This window comes from Oryx dammah, unplaced genomic scaffold (assembly GCF_014754425.2).
Source record: "Oryx dammah isolate SB20612 unplaced genomic scaffold, SCBI_Odam_1.1 HiC_scaffold_22, whole genome shotgun sequence".
Lineage (NCBI taxonomy): Eukaryota > Metazoa > Chordata > Mammalia > Artiodactyla > Bovidae > Oryx > Oryx dammah.
Genome location: NW_024070206.1, coordinates 26563551 through 26580017, shown reverse-complemented (window position 1 = coordinate 26580017; position 16467 = coordinate 26563551). Strand labels below are relative to the sequence as shown.

At 39.9% G+C, this 16467-nt stretch overlaps 1 protein-coding gene across 3 annotated transcripts in view; it reads right to left on the bottom strand.

The window, feature by feature from the left end:
- Positions 1–209: 209 nt before the first annotated feature.
- The window catches only part of THOC1 (THO complex 1), a 36936-nt gene continuing 20678 nt past the window's right edge, over positions 210–16467 (bottom strand). For 2 of the 3 annotated variants that reach the window (XM_040264701.1, XM_040264703.1), the window contains exons 12-21: positions 7492–7592; positions 6064–6130; positions 5816–5866; positions 5658–5728; positions 5228–5323; positions 4635–4700; positions 3039–3122; positions 1869–2016; positions 1098–1173; positions 210–618 (exon numbers count right to left, since the gene is read on the bottom strand). In XM_040264701.1, coding sequence (XP_040120635.1) covers positions 323–618; positions 1098–1173; positions 1869–2016; positions 3039–3122; positions 4635–4700; positions 5228–5323; positions 5658–5728; positions 5816–5866; positions 6064–6130; positions 7492–7592 — 1056 coding nt within the window. In that variant the 3' untranslated portion in view covers positions 210–322. The remainder of the gene's footprint in view (positions 619–1097; positions 1174–1868; positions 2017–3038; positions 3123–4634; positions 4701–5227; positions 5324–5657; positions 5729–5815; positions 5867–6063; positions 6131–7491; positions 7593–16467) is intronic. The other variant, XM_040264704.1, reaches the window with a different exon arrangement.

Genomic DNA, 16467 nt, shown 5'->3' with positions numbered 1-16467 from the left:
ATTCAGAAATCGTGGGATTCTCAGCAAGTTAAATTCTGTAACTTCATGGCATGCAGGAAACACCATGCCCCTGAACATTGCTAACTAACTTACACATATATAATTAACAAAAATATTCTGGCCATTTCCCCAACTTCTCCCCCTAAACCCTGAGGTCAGTCATCAAGAGCCAACATACATTCTGTTGTTCGTGGAGCACCAGCCAACTGTACAACTGTTATAAAAATGTTTATTGTTTACCAAAACCAGTGGACCTCTTATCAAATGCTGCTTGGTAACAAAACCTTATCACAGTTTTAATAATAATAATAAAAGAACGAAGCTAACTGTTTGTCTCATTGTCATTAGTTAGACTTTCTGCAAGGTCACTTAGCCCAGACTTGTTGAGTGCGTTGATCAGGTTCTCGGGCGTTGCGTGCACTCCCTCTTGGTCCTGCCAGGCCACGAGCAGCTGTTTGGCTCTCATCTTCATGTCTTCGCTGTCACACTCGATCTGTCTAATTTCTGAGTCTTTCATTTCCAAGTAAGGAGCCAGGACCTTCCAGTGTTCACCCAGTTTGTTGGCAAATACCTCTATTTGGTCCCCTGTTACAGGTTTGTCTCGCCGAACATCAGGACCTAGAAAACACAGGGGAAGTAATTACGAACAAAGTGTGAGGATGTGTATGAGTCAAAGCCCATAATGGGACACGGGGCCACTGAGACTTCAGTAAGCTTGATTTTAAAAGTAAAACAGTTCCTTTTTATATTTCCCCTGGTTCAATTCTTGTAATCATTAGGGATGTAAAACTAAAGCTGTTGTCTGTGTTATAATCATGAAGGTTTTCCCTGAAACCAGCGGCCCCCAATCTGAACCCCAAGAATTAAGAGGTATGAGGTGCATTCAAATCTAAGTGCTCTCCGTCCCAACACTTTATATTATTGTATAAAATGCACTATTGGAAAAGTTATCAAGCAATGCTTTAGATTCCTCACTATAAGAAACAGAGCTGAGATAAACAGTAGAAGTTGAGAAGTAGATCAAATAACGTACCTCTCAACAAAGAACCCCAATCTTTTCCAATTTTGTAAAATAGCCAAGAAAATTCAATTCTTACTTTCATTTTCCTTCAGTAAAGCATCATTATCTTCCTCATCTTCATCCTCACCTGTTTTTATTTCTTCAGAAGGAGGCTACAATGAGTAAAAGGAATGTCTTAGAGTACCAACTTCTGAAATCAGAGAAGTGCGGGTAGTTTTGATCTTAGGTAAGAGATTGCAGTTATGGGGCCCAGAACTTTCCCCCCCTAGAATGTTAAACATGAACGTCAGGTAAGGATCACAGTGGCACAGTGTTAACCTGGAGAAGGAAGGACCCCCTTCACCCCAGCCTGGGAAGAAGGGAGCCAGTAGGAAGCCTGGTGCGATGACTTGCATGTACCCAGCACATACATGGTAACAACAATCTAGGGCAGACCAGGGACCAACCATGTGCTTAACAACGTGCTCTGAGTAACTGTTTGGTTGTTTGCATACAGTATAGTTATTGCCATACTGTATTAGAAAAGAGAACAGAGTAGGAAGATAGACCAAGTTGCCTACCCCCACCTCATGGGCCCTGCCTGTGATAAAATAGAATGCATTGGCCAACAGGAAGAGTAACCAAAGTATAACAACTTTATACAGCATGTGAAGTTACTTCATCAGTTTATGTATTGATACTTTGTATACTCAAAGGCATTTCCTCATTCTAAAACAATGGGGTTTGTGGGTCATATTTTTTCCACATGATTAACGTGAAATTCAGCTCTTAGCTCAAACAGCAACAGTAGTTTTACAAAAGAAGAGGACACCAACTGAAGGATAAAACACTCATCACTCCTACTTACTGGTAATTCCTTGGCTAGCTTTATTACCATGTTTTCGAGATATTCTGGCAAACTTTTAAACTGCTGGTTGGTTGGCTGGAAGAAGTGAGGGCTTCTCCGTGCTAACAGTCTTAGAGCTCTCCAACCATAATTTGAGTTGTTCACAGCCCTATAAAAAGAGACATCAATCTTGTGATTTATATAGTTATAATTTTTATATTCTCTTCTAGTTAATGTACTTATGCTCTATGCTCAGATCAGTAGCTGAAGGCACCATTCTTCTCACACTGACTGTAGCCCTAAAGAACCTCTCAGCATGCAGTTCACTTACAAATAGAAACCAGCAGAGTCCAAAGGGGCAGGTTCACATGCAGCAAACGCATTTTAAAAGTTTACAGAAATTTAAACGTCAACTAGTAGGCGCCCAGGACTGGCCAGATGCTGTGTGTGCAGGACAGAAGCCATCTGCCTCACCACTTAGAAAGATACTCAGAGGCTCACTGCGTTTCTATCCTCACTGGCAGTGCTGCCTGTAGCTGTGAGTTTCAGAATGTTTTATAAACCCAACAGATTTCACCCTGTAATGTACTATCTGCTTTTTTTAAAAAAATTATATAACGTTCAAACTTTCATTTGCTCAGTATCAACCTTGGTGGATAAAAAATGACTCCAAAACTGAAAAGGACACAGCCAGTAGCCTAGACCGTAAACACCGACACCAAGAACAGAATCTGCCAGATGCTCCCCTGTGGCAGTAACAGGTGGTACACAGTATGGCAAAAAAGACTAGAGATCGTGTTCCAGAAATCGGTGAGCCACAGAGAATCCAGAGCACAGATCTGTTCCATTTAAAAGTTTCTGCAAGTGATCTGGACGCCCCCACGAGGTCTTAGAGTAGCTCATTATCAGTGGCTGTTGGACATACCGTGAACTGAAGGGGGACAGGGAAAAGAGGTGACAGATGGGTTCTAAGGGGATCTTTCCACTTCTGACAGAAAGCGTCATTCTAAGTTGCTTGTTTGTCCAAATAGGAATGAATGGCCGTTGAAATCAGGACATGGAGTAACGTGAAGCTGGCAGATAACCTCACCTAAGCGAAAAGTACTACTTGTATCAGTGGTCTCCCTTAGTGTCTGGTATATATGCAGTGCTTAAGATAGAGGAAATCAGCTCATGAGAAACATTACTTACTTGTATTCACTTTCGACCATGTTTTCAGGGTCTGCCTGTTCAATGGCTTCTTCGAAGAATTCCTCCAAAGTTGGCATGTATTCCCTGGGTGTTAAAATAACTAGTGAAGATCATGTATGTGCTTAACACTCATAAAATGGAGGCAATAAAGATTCTAGTATTAACCACACTGATTTACAACTGGATTACTTAGGAACTCAGATTTTTAAGGAGGTGAGGCAAAACTAAACTTCTCATGGGGACAGTGGAGGGCAGTGTGGTGCCCCGCCGGCCCCCGATTAGACAGTCTAGCCTGGAAGGGAACACAAAGCACTGTGTGCTGCATGTACGGCGGTGCTGCCGCCGCAGAGGGCGGCCCGGGGCTTGAGAGCAGTTAAATTTGACCAGCAAGCAGGAGGTTTTCACATCTACATCCATGGGTAATTTTTTTTAAACCAGAACCAAACTGAAATGAGAACCAGACAACATGGTTTCACACTGAGTTTAGTTTAGATTGTTACCGTGGTGGCATGATTGATTTTTAACTGCATCTTTCTTGAATTTGTCTTTAGAAATAAAATTTGATACACGCAACCAGGCTAAAAGATGGGTCTCTCCAAAGAGACTTAAATTCTGTCATTGAAATGACAAGTGACTGTGTTTTCTTTTTTAAAAAAGACATCAAATCTTTATCCAATTTTTAAAGGTTATTTTCCATTTACAGTTATTATAAAACATCAGCTATATTCTCTGTGCTGGACAAAATGGCTATAATTTCTTGTTGCTAGAAGACTTGCTTGTTTTCTCAAATTTGCCTGGTCCTTTTTGAGACTGTCGTGTTCCTTTTAGTTGCTTATTCTACCTGTTGATTCTTAGTTATGGGAAATCGTTTTAGGTTCAGATGGTGAGCTTATCTTCAGACTTATCTGTAGAATCCCTGAGTGAATTAGGTAGAAGATGTGATTTCCCCCTCCCCCCAGAAAAAGCTTTCTGCCACCCGCCTCGGAGTTTTTAGTTCACCCTCTTAGCTTAGGTTGTTCCTTCACACTGCTGTAGGTAGTATAAGTTTAAACTCTGAGGCCACATAACAGCAGATATGGTTATAATTCCTCAGGGAATACCTTTCTCTTTTTGCCCACATCTCAGGTGGGAGTGGATAAGCTCCTTGCTTCCCGTGCCAGTGAGCCAGTCCCTCTTCCTTCCACACGGCCCTTTTTTTACAGAGTGTGTTGAGGGCCTCAGCTTTACCCAGGGGCACTCAGTGACCAGTCTGCAGGCTTGAAGGCTTACTTTCTGTCCTCTGTTGCTATAAAACCCACGTTCTTTGGTTCCCAAAGCGGGACTCAACCTGCACTGCTCCCCAGCTACAAGTAACTGACCTGCAGTTCTTACTCCGATTTTTCATTCTCCCTTTTGTGAATCCTTCTTTCTTGTGATTTCTACAATTATTTTATCAGCACCTCTAGGTGTTCCATGGAAAGCTATATTATGCTGAGCCGAAGTCAACCACAATAAATTTTAAAATTTCTTTTGAGTTCTGCTTACAGCTGACAAAAAATTCTATGCTAGTTAACATTTGAGAAAAGCAACACTTCATATGAAATATTTTAAACTTGCCTTGTCTCTGATTTACAGGCTTCCATGTTGTCAGGACAGAGATTCCAAAGCCTTGTTAACTCATCACTACAAAACACACAAAAATAAATACATTGTTTATGGACACCATTCTCTTATATGTTAAAGCTATAAGAACAGTTGGAGTAAATAGTGAGTTTTGGGGTGGTGATGAGTTTTGATCATTACATTTTGGTATTTAGCAAATTTTCTATATGAGCATATATTTTATTAAGTAATAATAACCAGTAACTTCTTTCTAAAATAATCAAATGCAGTATAAAGAAAAGAATAGTTAACTGGAAGGTAGAAGAAATGAAAGGATTACAGTACCCTGCAACAAACAGAAACAAGATGCATCAAATCTAACAGCAAGTAGACTGTCTGACATGGAAAATACGGCAGAACCTATAGCAATGGATCTTGGAAGCCGGAGACAAAACGGAAGTTCTGTCTTGTATGAACCCTACAGGCTAATCAGGTATAAACACAAGAAACTTGGAAAAACACAAAACCTGGAGAGTTCTTAGAGCAGTATTTTCACAATGTAAAAGCTTCTGTGATGACACCGCCGCTATGGAACCAGGTTTACCTACTTGCCCATCAGAATTTTTTTGCTGGGCCCTTTCCCCAGGAAGTCCTCTGGCGCTGCTCTTTTCCGTACTGCTCTTGTGGGCTTGCTGTCTGACGTTCTGTGAAAACACACTGGGACTTCAGATGGATGGCAGAGATGGAACAGTGTTAAACGCACAAGAAAATTTAGTTACTGTTTTCTTCCTAAAGTACATGGACGCCTCATATTATCACACTCATCATGAGGGGACAAACGACAAGACGAGGGTACACAGCAAGCATTTTCCCCTCAATAATAACAGAAGTAAATCAAAGCAGTTGTATTTTTATAGAGTACAGTTTATACTGTTACATGAACACACTGACACAGATCCAGATGTCATGTAAACTGATCGTGTCAAGCTATATTCTGAAATGCCTTTCTCATACTGCTTGAGCTGAGTATACATTTACCTTTCTTTCACAAAACTTGGGCAGCCTTCATTTTTCCATGAGTTCCAGTTTTCTTCAGTGTTTAATATATGCTGGGGAAAATAAATTACATTTCCATAATGAAGCCTTTTGAGAGTTTACTGGGTGCTAAAAAGACTATGTAAATATAAAACACATACCTCTACCATCTTTGAAAATCTTTCTCCATCAGGGGGGTTTTCAGATAGTAGCTGTGATTAGAAAGAATATACTAAGCTTTCAACAACTTTCTGCATCATAGGAGTGGTTGTAGGCAGAGAACCAAGAAGTGTTTGTGGTCTTGTACCTGAGCTTAACTTTATCCTTATTTTCCTATTTGGGGCTGAAACAAAGAAAATTCTAAATTTTCATTTTGTTCAATCATGGGTTTGTTGCGTGATGAACTTACTTGATAAACTGATTTTGTAGTATCTTCAATCCAGAGTGATTGCTCATCAGTTAAAACATAGTTTGAACTAGGAAACAAAGCAATAAAAGCATGCTTGAGTTACAAGAATGTTTATTCAACTTTAAGGTTTATCTACTGTCTGAAACACAAAGCATGTAACAGAGAAGTGAACTGTAAACAGTGTCAAAAATTACCAATATGAGAACAATCACAATGAAACTGTAAGAGGAAGTTCTTGTATTTTATTCTTTAGAAAGATGGTTGGAATTGAAGCCATTAAAATATATAATGGGGAATAAAACATTCAATGAATCAATCTGATTAACTATGAACAGAGCAATGACTGTTTTCTAGAATAAGTTCAATATGGCATAAAAGCCTCAGAGAAAATATTAACATACTCCTCTCCAAATTACAGTCAAATAACTCATACTGTGTTCCTTTCAAACGCATGCTAAATGTAATAAATGAAACCTCCAAACCCTAGAGCAGGCTGAAGACAGACCCAAATTGTTAGCAGCTGCCATTAGTTCAGGTCTCACTGTGTACTAGGTTCTCTGTAGTTTATAGCCATCCAATGAAGACTGATAATACCAGGATCTAAGAACTTCACATACATTATTCATTAAATTTCAAAACGAGGAAATGTGCCTATGTTAAACAGACTACAGGGCCTCAAAGCTTAGGTCTGAAGCTTAAATTCAAACCCAGGTCTGCCCCTCGTTTCTACTATGCCATACCACACCCTCCACAACAGACAAGGATAAGAACGCCTTTCTTTGAGTGCTCCCTATGTGTTACCTTAAAATTACAAGTCTGAAAGCTGAAGTGCGGCTAGTGCGTGAGGAAAGTGGGATTCCAAACCAGCAGGAAGAAAGCCACGTTCTTTACACAACTGACACAACACTGCCCTACACACTTCCATCCAGCTATGGGGAGCTCTGCCTCAGGGACGTGTGGGACAAGGAGGACAGGCTGCACTAGAGGAGGTACGAGACCGACAGCACGGGTCCTGAGCAGGTTTCCTGAAGAGCCCAAGAGACCAGAACGGCCGTGCTTCAGAGATTTAATTTTCAGTTGGAATGTCCCAGACAGTCCCACATCTGGAGAAAAACCATTATTGCTGAGTTAGCAAATGAGGCTGGGAGAAGTTGTGAGCGAGGTGAGGAATAGCTCCACCCACGACAACTGAGAACTCTGGGCTGCCTGGTGCTCACCAGGAAAAGACACTGACAGCCTTTTCTCTAAAACGATTTCCTTAGTGTCTTGTATCTTACAAAAGCCCTTGATTATCTAGTTTTCAGGGATGTGAGCCTTACAAATAAAATGAGCCCAGTACATTAAAAAAAAAAAAAAATCAAATACATCAACAAGCAATCTTTCTCTTTGCTGCCATTTATAAGGCATTTACTACCTATGTTAACTCACCTTTTGAATTTGACCTGCCCCTTGAGATACTGAAATAAAATGAGATACTGCAACAGGATGTGTCGACGGAAGTTACTGTCACTCAGCTGTAAATCCATCAACTACTCAAAAAACAAGCACAACACAGAACAGCACATTAAATTCATACTCTGCCTAAAGATATAGGTGGTGCCTACAGAAATGGAAGATTTCAACTCAAGAAACACACAGAGAACTCACTGTACGTGAGCCATTACCGCACAAGCCCCAGGGGAGTGTAGCAAAGGCTTCATTTAGGGTTCTTAACCAGTTATGCCATGAGATTTATGTCAGTCGTTAACAATGTTCTATCTGTGGTCCTGAGGTCAGAACAAAAGGAGACATATAAAAAAGTAAAGGCAAGAAAGAATGACATATAAAGAAACAGTGGCCAAAGGAGGGTCACCGTGGATAACAGTGCCAAGAGATGTAGCTCTTTGTAGCCCTAAAAGTGCCTGCAGCAGGGTGGGTGCTCAATAACAAGAAAATGAGAAGATTCAGAAGTCAAGAATCACCCGTGAATAAAACGGACTGCTGTATTTTAGAGAAAATCACCACGCCTGTATTATCACAGGATCTCAATGAGAAAGGACTTGAAGGTCATTTGAGGAAGCTCTTCAACAACACTGCCACCTAGTGGTCGCCCCGTAGGATGACCTCAGTGATGAAGGCATCCTCTGATCAGTCCCTGGAGGCTGAGGGCAAGCTGCTGCTCTCTGTCCGTCCTCCGCCAGTGTCTGCCTCACCGTCACCCTGTTCACGACGGACCTCCTACACACCTGCCCATGCTGTCCTGCCCCCAAGACCTAAAGCAACAGTGGGAGGTTGCCGTCTTCTACAGGAATAACCAGTGAGACTCCTGACAGCCCCTGGAACCCGTCGCCAGCTCCAGGTCCCAAGTTCCTTGGGCGATGCTTCCATTTACTAACCCAGCAGCTGGGCTACACTGTCTCCCGGCACCCTCTCCCATTCTGACCTAAAGATGAGAACCGTCACTAGCTGGGGCCTGGGGCAGGTGTGCAAGAAGGTCAGCCATGTGAGCAGATGAAGCAGGCACTGCCGGCAGGGCACGGATAGAGCAAGAGAACAGCCATCCTGGGAGACCTGGTCACGCAGCGGCCGACAGTCATTAGCCATATTACTCACCAGCCACTTCTCCAGGGCCGGCTCTTGTTCAAGCAAAGCCCGGGTCTTTTCTGTTATCATATGAACCATCCCTAACCAGGAAGCTGAATGGCACGCTCCCAGCCTCCCCTCCCTCCAGTGCTGGATGGCTCTGCATCTCCACCTGGGCCCTCAGTTCCCTGACCCCAACTCCACTGACCGCCACTGCCCCTCTACTTGGTCCTCGACTGCCACGGCCCCAGCTGGGCCTGGCCATCACTCACAGACAGCCCAGCTCTGAAATCTTGACTCACGAGCGCCTATCCTTCCTGGTCTGCCACTCAACTGTCCAATGTACTTAATATTTGGACTTTACTGACAACTTATGTTCCTTAAACCCTTACTTTCTGCATATCTCTAAGTCTCATCCTGTGTTTACTCTAACCCTATTTTAGTCTACACAAAGGGTCAGGAAACGTTTCCTTACAATGCCAGAGAGCAAATACTTTAGGTTATCTGAGTCAAGAGGTATGTAATGGATAGTATGCAGGTACTTAATATAAACATGTAAAATGTTAAAAAACAAGCAAGAAGTGGGCCAGATGTGGCCTGTGAGCTGTAGTCAAGGGACCCCTGCCCTAGACCACATGGTCTAGCTCTTCAATCACCTTCTTGCCAACTTCTTTCATACCTTCGTCCCATACTTCCATCATATCTACCAGGCAAAAGGGCAACTTGGATCAAACCAACTGTTGGTCACCTTCTCTATCCTGACACTGAGGCTCCCCATCGAGGCTGCAGGTAGAGCTGCTTCAAAGAAAATACAAATCTCACAGCCATGTAGACGGAACCACCGCTATGCTACTGTCTCCAGTTTAGAAGTCTCCCTGATCTCTAATCAGCATCTTTACCCTCCAAGGCTTCTCCACAGCGACTATTTCAACCCCTGCACTTAGCAGAATACTACTTGCTACCCAGCCCTCTCGCTCTCAGTGGGTAACCACCTCTACCTTCAACGAGGAGGAAAAACTCACTAAACGGGATGTTTCCACTGCACCCACATCCGCGTTTGCCTCGTTCTTCTGCCACAGCATCACCACTGAAGCTGATCCTTCTGTCTGGATGTCCCATCAGTAACTACCTTGGTGCTTGCCCTCAACCCTTTCTTCTTTCACAGCCTCACCTTCTCCTCCCTGAAGAGCAAAGCTTCTTGAAAGAACTGGCTACATTCAACGCTCCCATCCAGTCCTCAGCCTGCCACAGTCCGTGCGGCACTGCGTCACCAACCCACGGGAAATGTTTTCATTAAGATCACCAATGACTTACTTGTTATATCCACTGAACACTCTTCATAGTCCTCATCCTGCCTGATATGCTCCGCTTCCAAGAAGTCACATCTTTCTAGTTTTCCTCCAATTCTCAATCTTCTTCCTCTCCCCTCCTTTCTTCCTTCTCCCTCAAGTGCTGATTTTCTTTAGGATTTGGTTTGAGGCATTTTTCTCCTTCTAGTCTACACTCTCTTTTTAAATTACCACATATAAGCTATTAACCAAACTGTACACCATATCTATACTTTCATCTCGCTCAGCTCAGATCTGTGTCCTCAAGAAGCTACTTCATATCTCATCTGCATGTCCCAATGACAATCGATCAGATTTTCCATCCCAAATAAAACACACCAGTTTTCCCAACAAAGCCTACTTTTCTCCAGTGTTGGCTAATTCAAGGAGAGGTTCCACCATTCACCTATTTGCCTAAACTACTCCAGGAAGACTTCCTGGAAAAAGCAGCAACCATGAACCACAGGAGCAAACCTAAAGTTGGAGCACATATATACGAGAAGAAAGATAGGAGGAACAGACTGAGGCAAGACCCTGAGGAGTTCAGTCTGGAACTCCTGGCTTGAAGAAACAGGCACTGTTTAGGAACTTTTCATCTACCTTGAGCTTTAAAAAAATCATCTTTTCCACATTTACTTTTTATGTTGGATGATAATTTTTTTTTAAAATAAAACAAAAACAGATTGAAAACAGGAGTCAACAAGACATTGAATCAGATGGGAAAGACTAGTTTGATCATTTAAACTAACTGCTTCACACCATCCTTAAGAAAACAAGGCCTCAACAAGTTAAAATGACCCCTGCAATGACCCACATAGCAGTTAGTAAAACTGAAACACTCAATTGTATTCTTTCTTCCACAATATACATTTTCTAGTTCTACTTTTCTTCAGTTATTTTAAAAGTTACACATTTACACGATGCAATGGCTCAAATATTTTTTTGTTGTCTGTTTTGTGAATAAAGGGCCGTTTATTGTCCTTCATTTTTACTGCACCTCTTAGGCTCAGGCCTCAGGCTTCCTGATTATTATCCTAAACCTAAAAAGGCTCAGGCCACTCTTAGCTATCCTTATGTGCCTTTCTGTCAATAAATTGTACACATAAAAAATATCCCTTTCTGCACATTTGAAAATTTTGATAAAAAAATTAAAAAGCAAAACAATACCCCTTGTAAAATTAAACTGAAATATGAAATCTTCCATTTCTGTTACTTTAATACAAAATACTTAAAAAAATCTTTGCTAGAAAACAAAATATTAAGAGCATTCTCTTTGATCAAATTCTTAATTTGTCATTATTAACACATGAGATCAAAATACCTAATTTTCAAATTATGGGTATTTCTTAAAGTTCAAAAAGGCACAGTTAAGTAATATAACATTCACGTCTCACAATCCAATTACATATCAAATCCTAACATTCTTACTTGTTCCACGTTTGTTAAAGAAACAGAGTATCATTGAAACTGTTGACACCCCTCTGGACGCTCCTTTCACTATGGCAAGCACTGCCATGTATTTGGTGTTGATGATTCTAACGCATATACTATTATATATACGAGGCATCAATAAATAATATATCACGGTATTTCGCATGTTTTCAAACTATACTACATGCATTACTCTGCAAAAAGCTATGTTTCATACATTATTTTTGACATGTACAGCTTAATGCTTGGAGCTCTAGTTCAGGGGTTGGCAAATTTCTGTTACGGGTCAGTCTGTAAATTATCTTAGGCTTTGTGGTTGTACTGTCTTCACCACAACTCCTCCTCTCTGTTGTCGCTGGGCAGAAGCAGCACAGACAACACGTTAAGAAATAAGTGTAGCTGGGAGTATTCTATAAATACTCACTTATAGAAACATGCAGTGAGCGATGTGCTGACCCCTGTCATCCATTTTCGGTGCTTTATGGAACTCAATGGGATAAAGATTTACCATAGTTTACCCCTCACCCAGTCTCCTACTTATCAACATTTGGTTATTCCCACATTTTCACTCACACACACACAGGTTACAATCAATGGGTTTTTGTGTGATTCTCTAGGGCCCACTTCTTAGAAAAGAAGTTTTCACTTTGCTCTTTATTATAAATTGCTCTGCAAAGTGGCTGTTTTCAATTTATACTCAATTAGTGGAGAAGGAAATGGCAACCCACCCCAGTGTTCTTGCCTGGAGAATCCCAGGGACAGGGGAGCCTGGTGGGCTGCCGTCTCTGGGGTCGCCCGAAGCGCCTTAGCAGCAGCAGCAGCAGTGGTGTGTGTACTAGCTCTCTGTTCCCCACAATTCTGTCAATATATTTTTTGTTAGGATATTTAAATTTTGCCAATTTGTTGTGTGATGTGATTATCTCATCATTTAAGTTTCTTTAGCTACTACAGATGTTTAGCATCCTTTCTAAGCTCATTAGCTATGCAGGTTCCTATATCTGTAAGTTACTTGTTCATACCATCTTTCCAGTTTTCCATGTGGCTGTGTTTCTGTCAAAAGTGTGTTCGGGATAGTAATCGTTCTTGGTTCTGGATGTGGTGAATACCTTCTCCGAGTTCGTGGCTTGTCTTTTCACGCTGTCTAGTTCTAGTTCTTTTTTCTTCTTTGTACCTGTACTGACACTTACTCTCTGTTTTAATTATTAGATCTTTATAGGTCTTAATATCTGACAGGGCAACCATTCCCACCTTCTTCTAAATTTTCCTAGTTACTCTTGGCGTTTGCTTTTCCATAAAAACTTTAAGATCAACTATTCAAGTTCCTTAAAAGAGCCTGTTTGGATTTGATTCAAAACACACTGGATTTATGGACATATTTGGAGAGAAGTAGCACTGGGGCTTCCTATCTATAAGTGTCATCAGACCTCTTCATTTTTATCATTTTCTCCATGAAGATCTCTCCCAGGTATTAGTCTTCACTGCTGTTTTAAACAACATTTTGTTAACAGGAGCACTACTGATGTTTTCCTTTTGTAACTTTGCTTAATCTTCCTCAACTGAAACAGTCTGTTGGTTCTTTTGGATTTCTTTGTAGACAATTCTATTAACTTCAAATACAGACAGTGCAGTCTTTTCTCTCCGAGGCATACAACTCTCGTTGCTTTTGTTTTCTCTTACTGAAATGACTAGGTCCTCCATTACAGCACTGAACAGAAATATGGTTGGTAGACAACCGTGTCTTGTTCTTGAAATTACTGAGAATTCTTTTGAATTCCCTTCTTATTTATTTTTATAATAAGTACTAGTTATTATTCTTTATTTTTAAAAAATAACTACAGTTGATTTATTAGTTTTTACAATATAAGTGAAATTGATATATACTTTTTTTATTGTTCTGTCCTTATTGTGATTTCATTTAATAGTTACATTAATCTTATATAAGAACCTAGGTTGCTTTTCCTTTATGCCTGAGGTACTGATAATATCTACCTAAAAAATAGAGGCCTGATGTAATTTGAAAGGTGTCACTTTGGTTACTATTTCCTTGTTCTATGTTTATTCTGGGTTTTAATTTCTTTGTGAATCCATTTGGCAATTAATTATTCTACGAAATGACTTTCATTAGATCGAAAAATACAGCAGTTCAGAATATAATCTCTTACACATTTTATTGTCTCTTGACTTCCAATTACTCCTATTTTTATTGCTAACAATGTTTATTGGTACCTTTTTATTTTTTTCCTTGGTCAAGCTTGTTCTATGAGAACTGTTACAAAAATTCTTTTTATAATATTTTTCTCTTCAAGCTTTTGGTTTTGCTGTGTTCTATAGCTTCTTGTATTTCATTAATTTGTGTTATTATCTACTTCTCTCACGGCTTATTCTGTATCTTTTTGAGCTTATTAAATTCTCAGTCGTTCTTTCTTAAATTTTTCATTAGTGCATTTCAAGTAATATTTTTACCTCTCACTTTGTGACCCACACACATGACATAAAATACTTCCAATCTGCTATATAATAACATATTTATAACAAATTTAGAATTTCCATTGTGATTTCCTCTTTAATTCCTGGAGAATGCTTTTCATGTTTCCATACATTCACATCTTTTAAAACTATCCTTTTCATAGTTCTGATTTAATTGCCTTGTGGCCAGAGAATGTGTGTATTCTGCACAAGAATCTCTGAAATACGCTGAGATTCCCTTTATGACCTAGTACACAAATTTTGTGAACATTCCATGTGTACTCAAAACACTATCTCTACTTATTGTGTACAAGTTTCCATATATACATCAGGATTATGCAAACCTATCATATACCTGTTAATTTTGGTCTGCCTGAACCATCAGGTACTCAAGTTCATTACTGCTAAAATCTTCCAAATACCTACTAATCTTTAGTTTGCTCAACCTATTAGTTTTTGATGAAGGCACTTAAAATATCCCACTATAACTGTGGACCTGCCAATTTCTCATATTGTTTGAAGTTTTTCCTGATGTATTTTGAGGGTATATTATTAAGTGCTGGTAAGTGTATCAGAGCTTCTTAGTGGCTCATTCCTTTTATATGCATTCCTTCATCCTACTTAACGCATTTTGCCTTAAATTTTATTTGTATTTATATAGCTTTCTTTTTGTTGGTATTTGCCTGGTATGTCTCTTTCCACCCTAATACTTCAACTTTTTTTTATCAGTTTTTACTTATATACATCCTCCGTGGATGCAAATTATTATGCATGTACTCTATATTCCAGTTGTTAAATTTCTCTTGTGTTCTCTTTTCCACATAAGTTTAAAGCTTATATCTATTTTTATTGCTTCTTAATGCAAACCAATGGAATTACAAAGCTTAGCTATGCACTGCAAGGAAACTAGAAGGGTAAGATTATAAAAGGCAAATCTCTTTAAAAGGAAACCACTATTCCCTGGAAGACAGACCAACAGCAATCTAGCACATGAATCTACGATTTTCTCTTGGGCCTTTGGTGACGTGGGCTTCTACCTGCCTTATCTGAGCTAGTTGAGAATGTTCACTTCAAATAAGAGTGCTTTTATATAATCTCCAGTTTGCCTAATAATTTCTGATAAAAATAATATCCATTTTAATATTACTTTTTTCCTGTCGATTGATTAGCCTTTTCTTTTCTGTGAAAGCCCACTGACTTTGGACAGCAGTCTTTCTGATATAAAAGTAGTATTGCTGCAGAAGCTGCCTATTTCTCAATAAAAAAATGAGTATACTGTATAAAACTCATCAACTGTGTATCGTGAGAGATTTCAAGGAAAACATAGCCTCTCTCAAGTGTACTACAGTTCTTTCTCCAATTGTTTAAAGGGACCACCGAGTTCCTACATAATCCTGGGAAGTTGTTCAAGTGGCAGGGACCACCCTCGCTGTGAATATTTGTTTTCAAATGGCTGTCAGCACTTATAAATATACTGACTTATGTTTTTGTGTGAATCCTGACTATGTAGTGCCCTCATTTCTAGAGGAGCTAACATTCTGAATGGTTCTTTTGCTATAGTTATTATTAATTTCTATTACTCTGGCTAATAACATAGTCACAATGGGTCATTTCTCATTCCAGCTTTATTCTTATCTTTATATCAATTAACCAGTCATCTCTGCCAATTCTTTTAGAATTTGTTCTTCTTTAGAATTAGGCTCCAGATCCAGAGCCTACATTGGCAGGGTATTTTTTTTTAACCCTATCTTTAGTCACGGCTGCTTGGCAGCCCCAAAGGATTTACTCTCTTATCTTGTTTGCATAACTATGGCTTGACTCACACATGGAAGGGATTCTAAAAACAAGAAAGGATGATGAGTATGCCCTAAACTTTCCACTATGTTCACTGATATTCATGGAGCTGCCCTGCGTCAGACCCAAAGAGTACAAGAGTGTTTACAAGAAAGACGGCAGCTCAGGCCTTCCACCTTGAGGACCGTTTCAGGTTGGTTTTATTTGTACTGATGAAAGGTCTGGTAATTGTGTTTGCCTTCTCAGATGAGTGGAAGCACACTCATACGTTAAAACTGGCATGAGTGTCAGCAAAAGTCTTCAAACAAACTGCAGTTAGTAAAACTCTAGAGGTTCATCAATGCCTGCACTGTATGCTGGAAATACATGGGGAAAATATGAAGATGGCTCAAGAAGGGTTCTATGTTGAAATGTAAGATAAACTTGTGCTTAAGAGGCAAGAAATGGAAGTAAAAATGCAAAACATCATTCCTTACATTCTTTGCTGCAATTCTCCGTGCCTTTTCTTCTTCCATACTGTAAAGTTTTAGGCTCCTAAAAGCTGCTTTTACCTCTGTCATAATATTACCTAATGGGATTCCAGCACTTAACCCGGAAAGCTCACGCTGTCTGCACTGGTGAAAACGCTCACAAAGAGTCAGTAAAGGAGACACTATTCTAGATAGATAGTTTTTTTTGTTTGTTTTTTTTCCTCAGCAGAAATATTTCTCCCGTTTTCTGGTACCTATTCTTGATAGCTGTTAGGACTCTGTTCCAGTATATCTGTGGGTTTTTTTTTTTCCCTCTCCCCTCTTTGGTGGCCTATTTAAGGTTTCTCTTTATA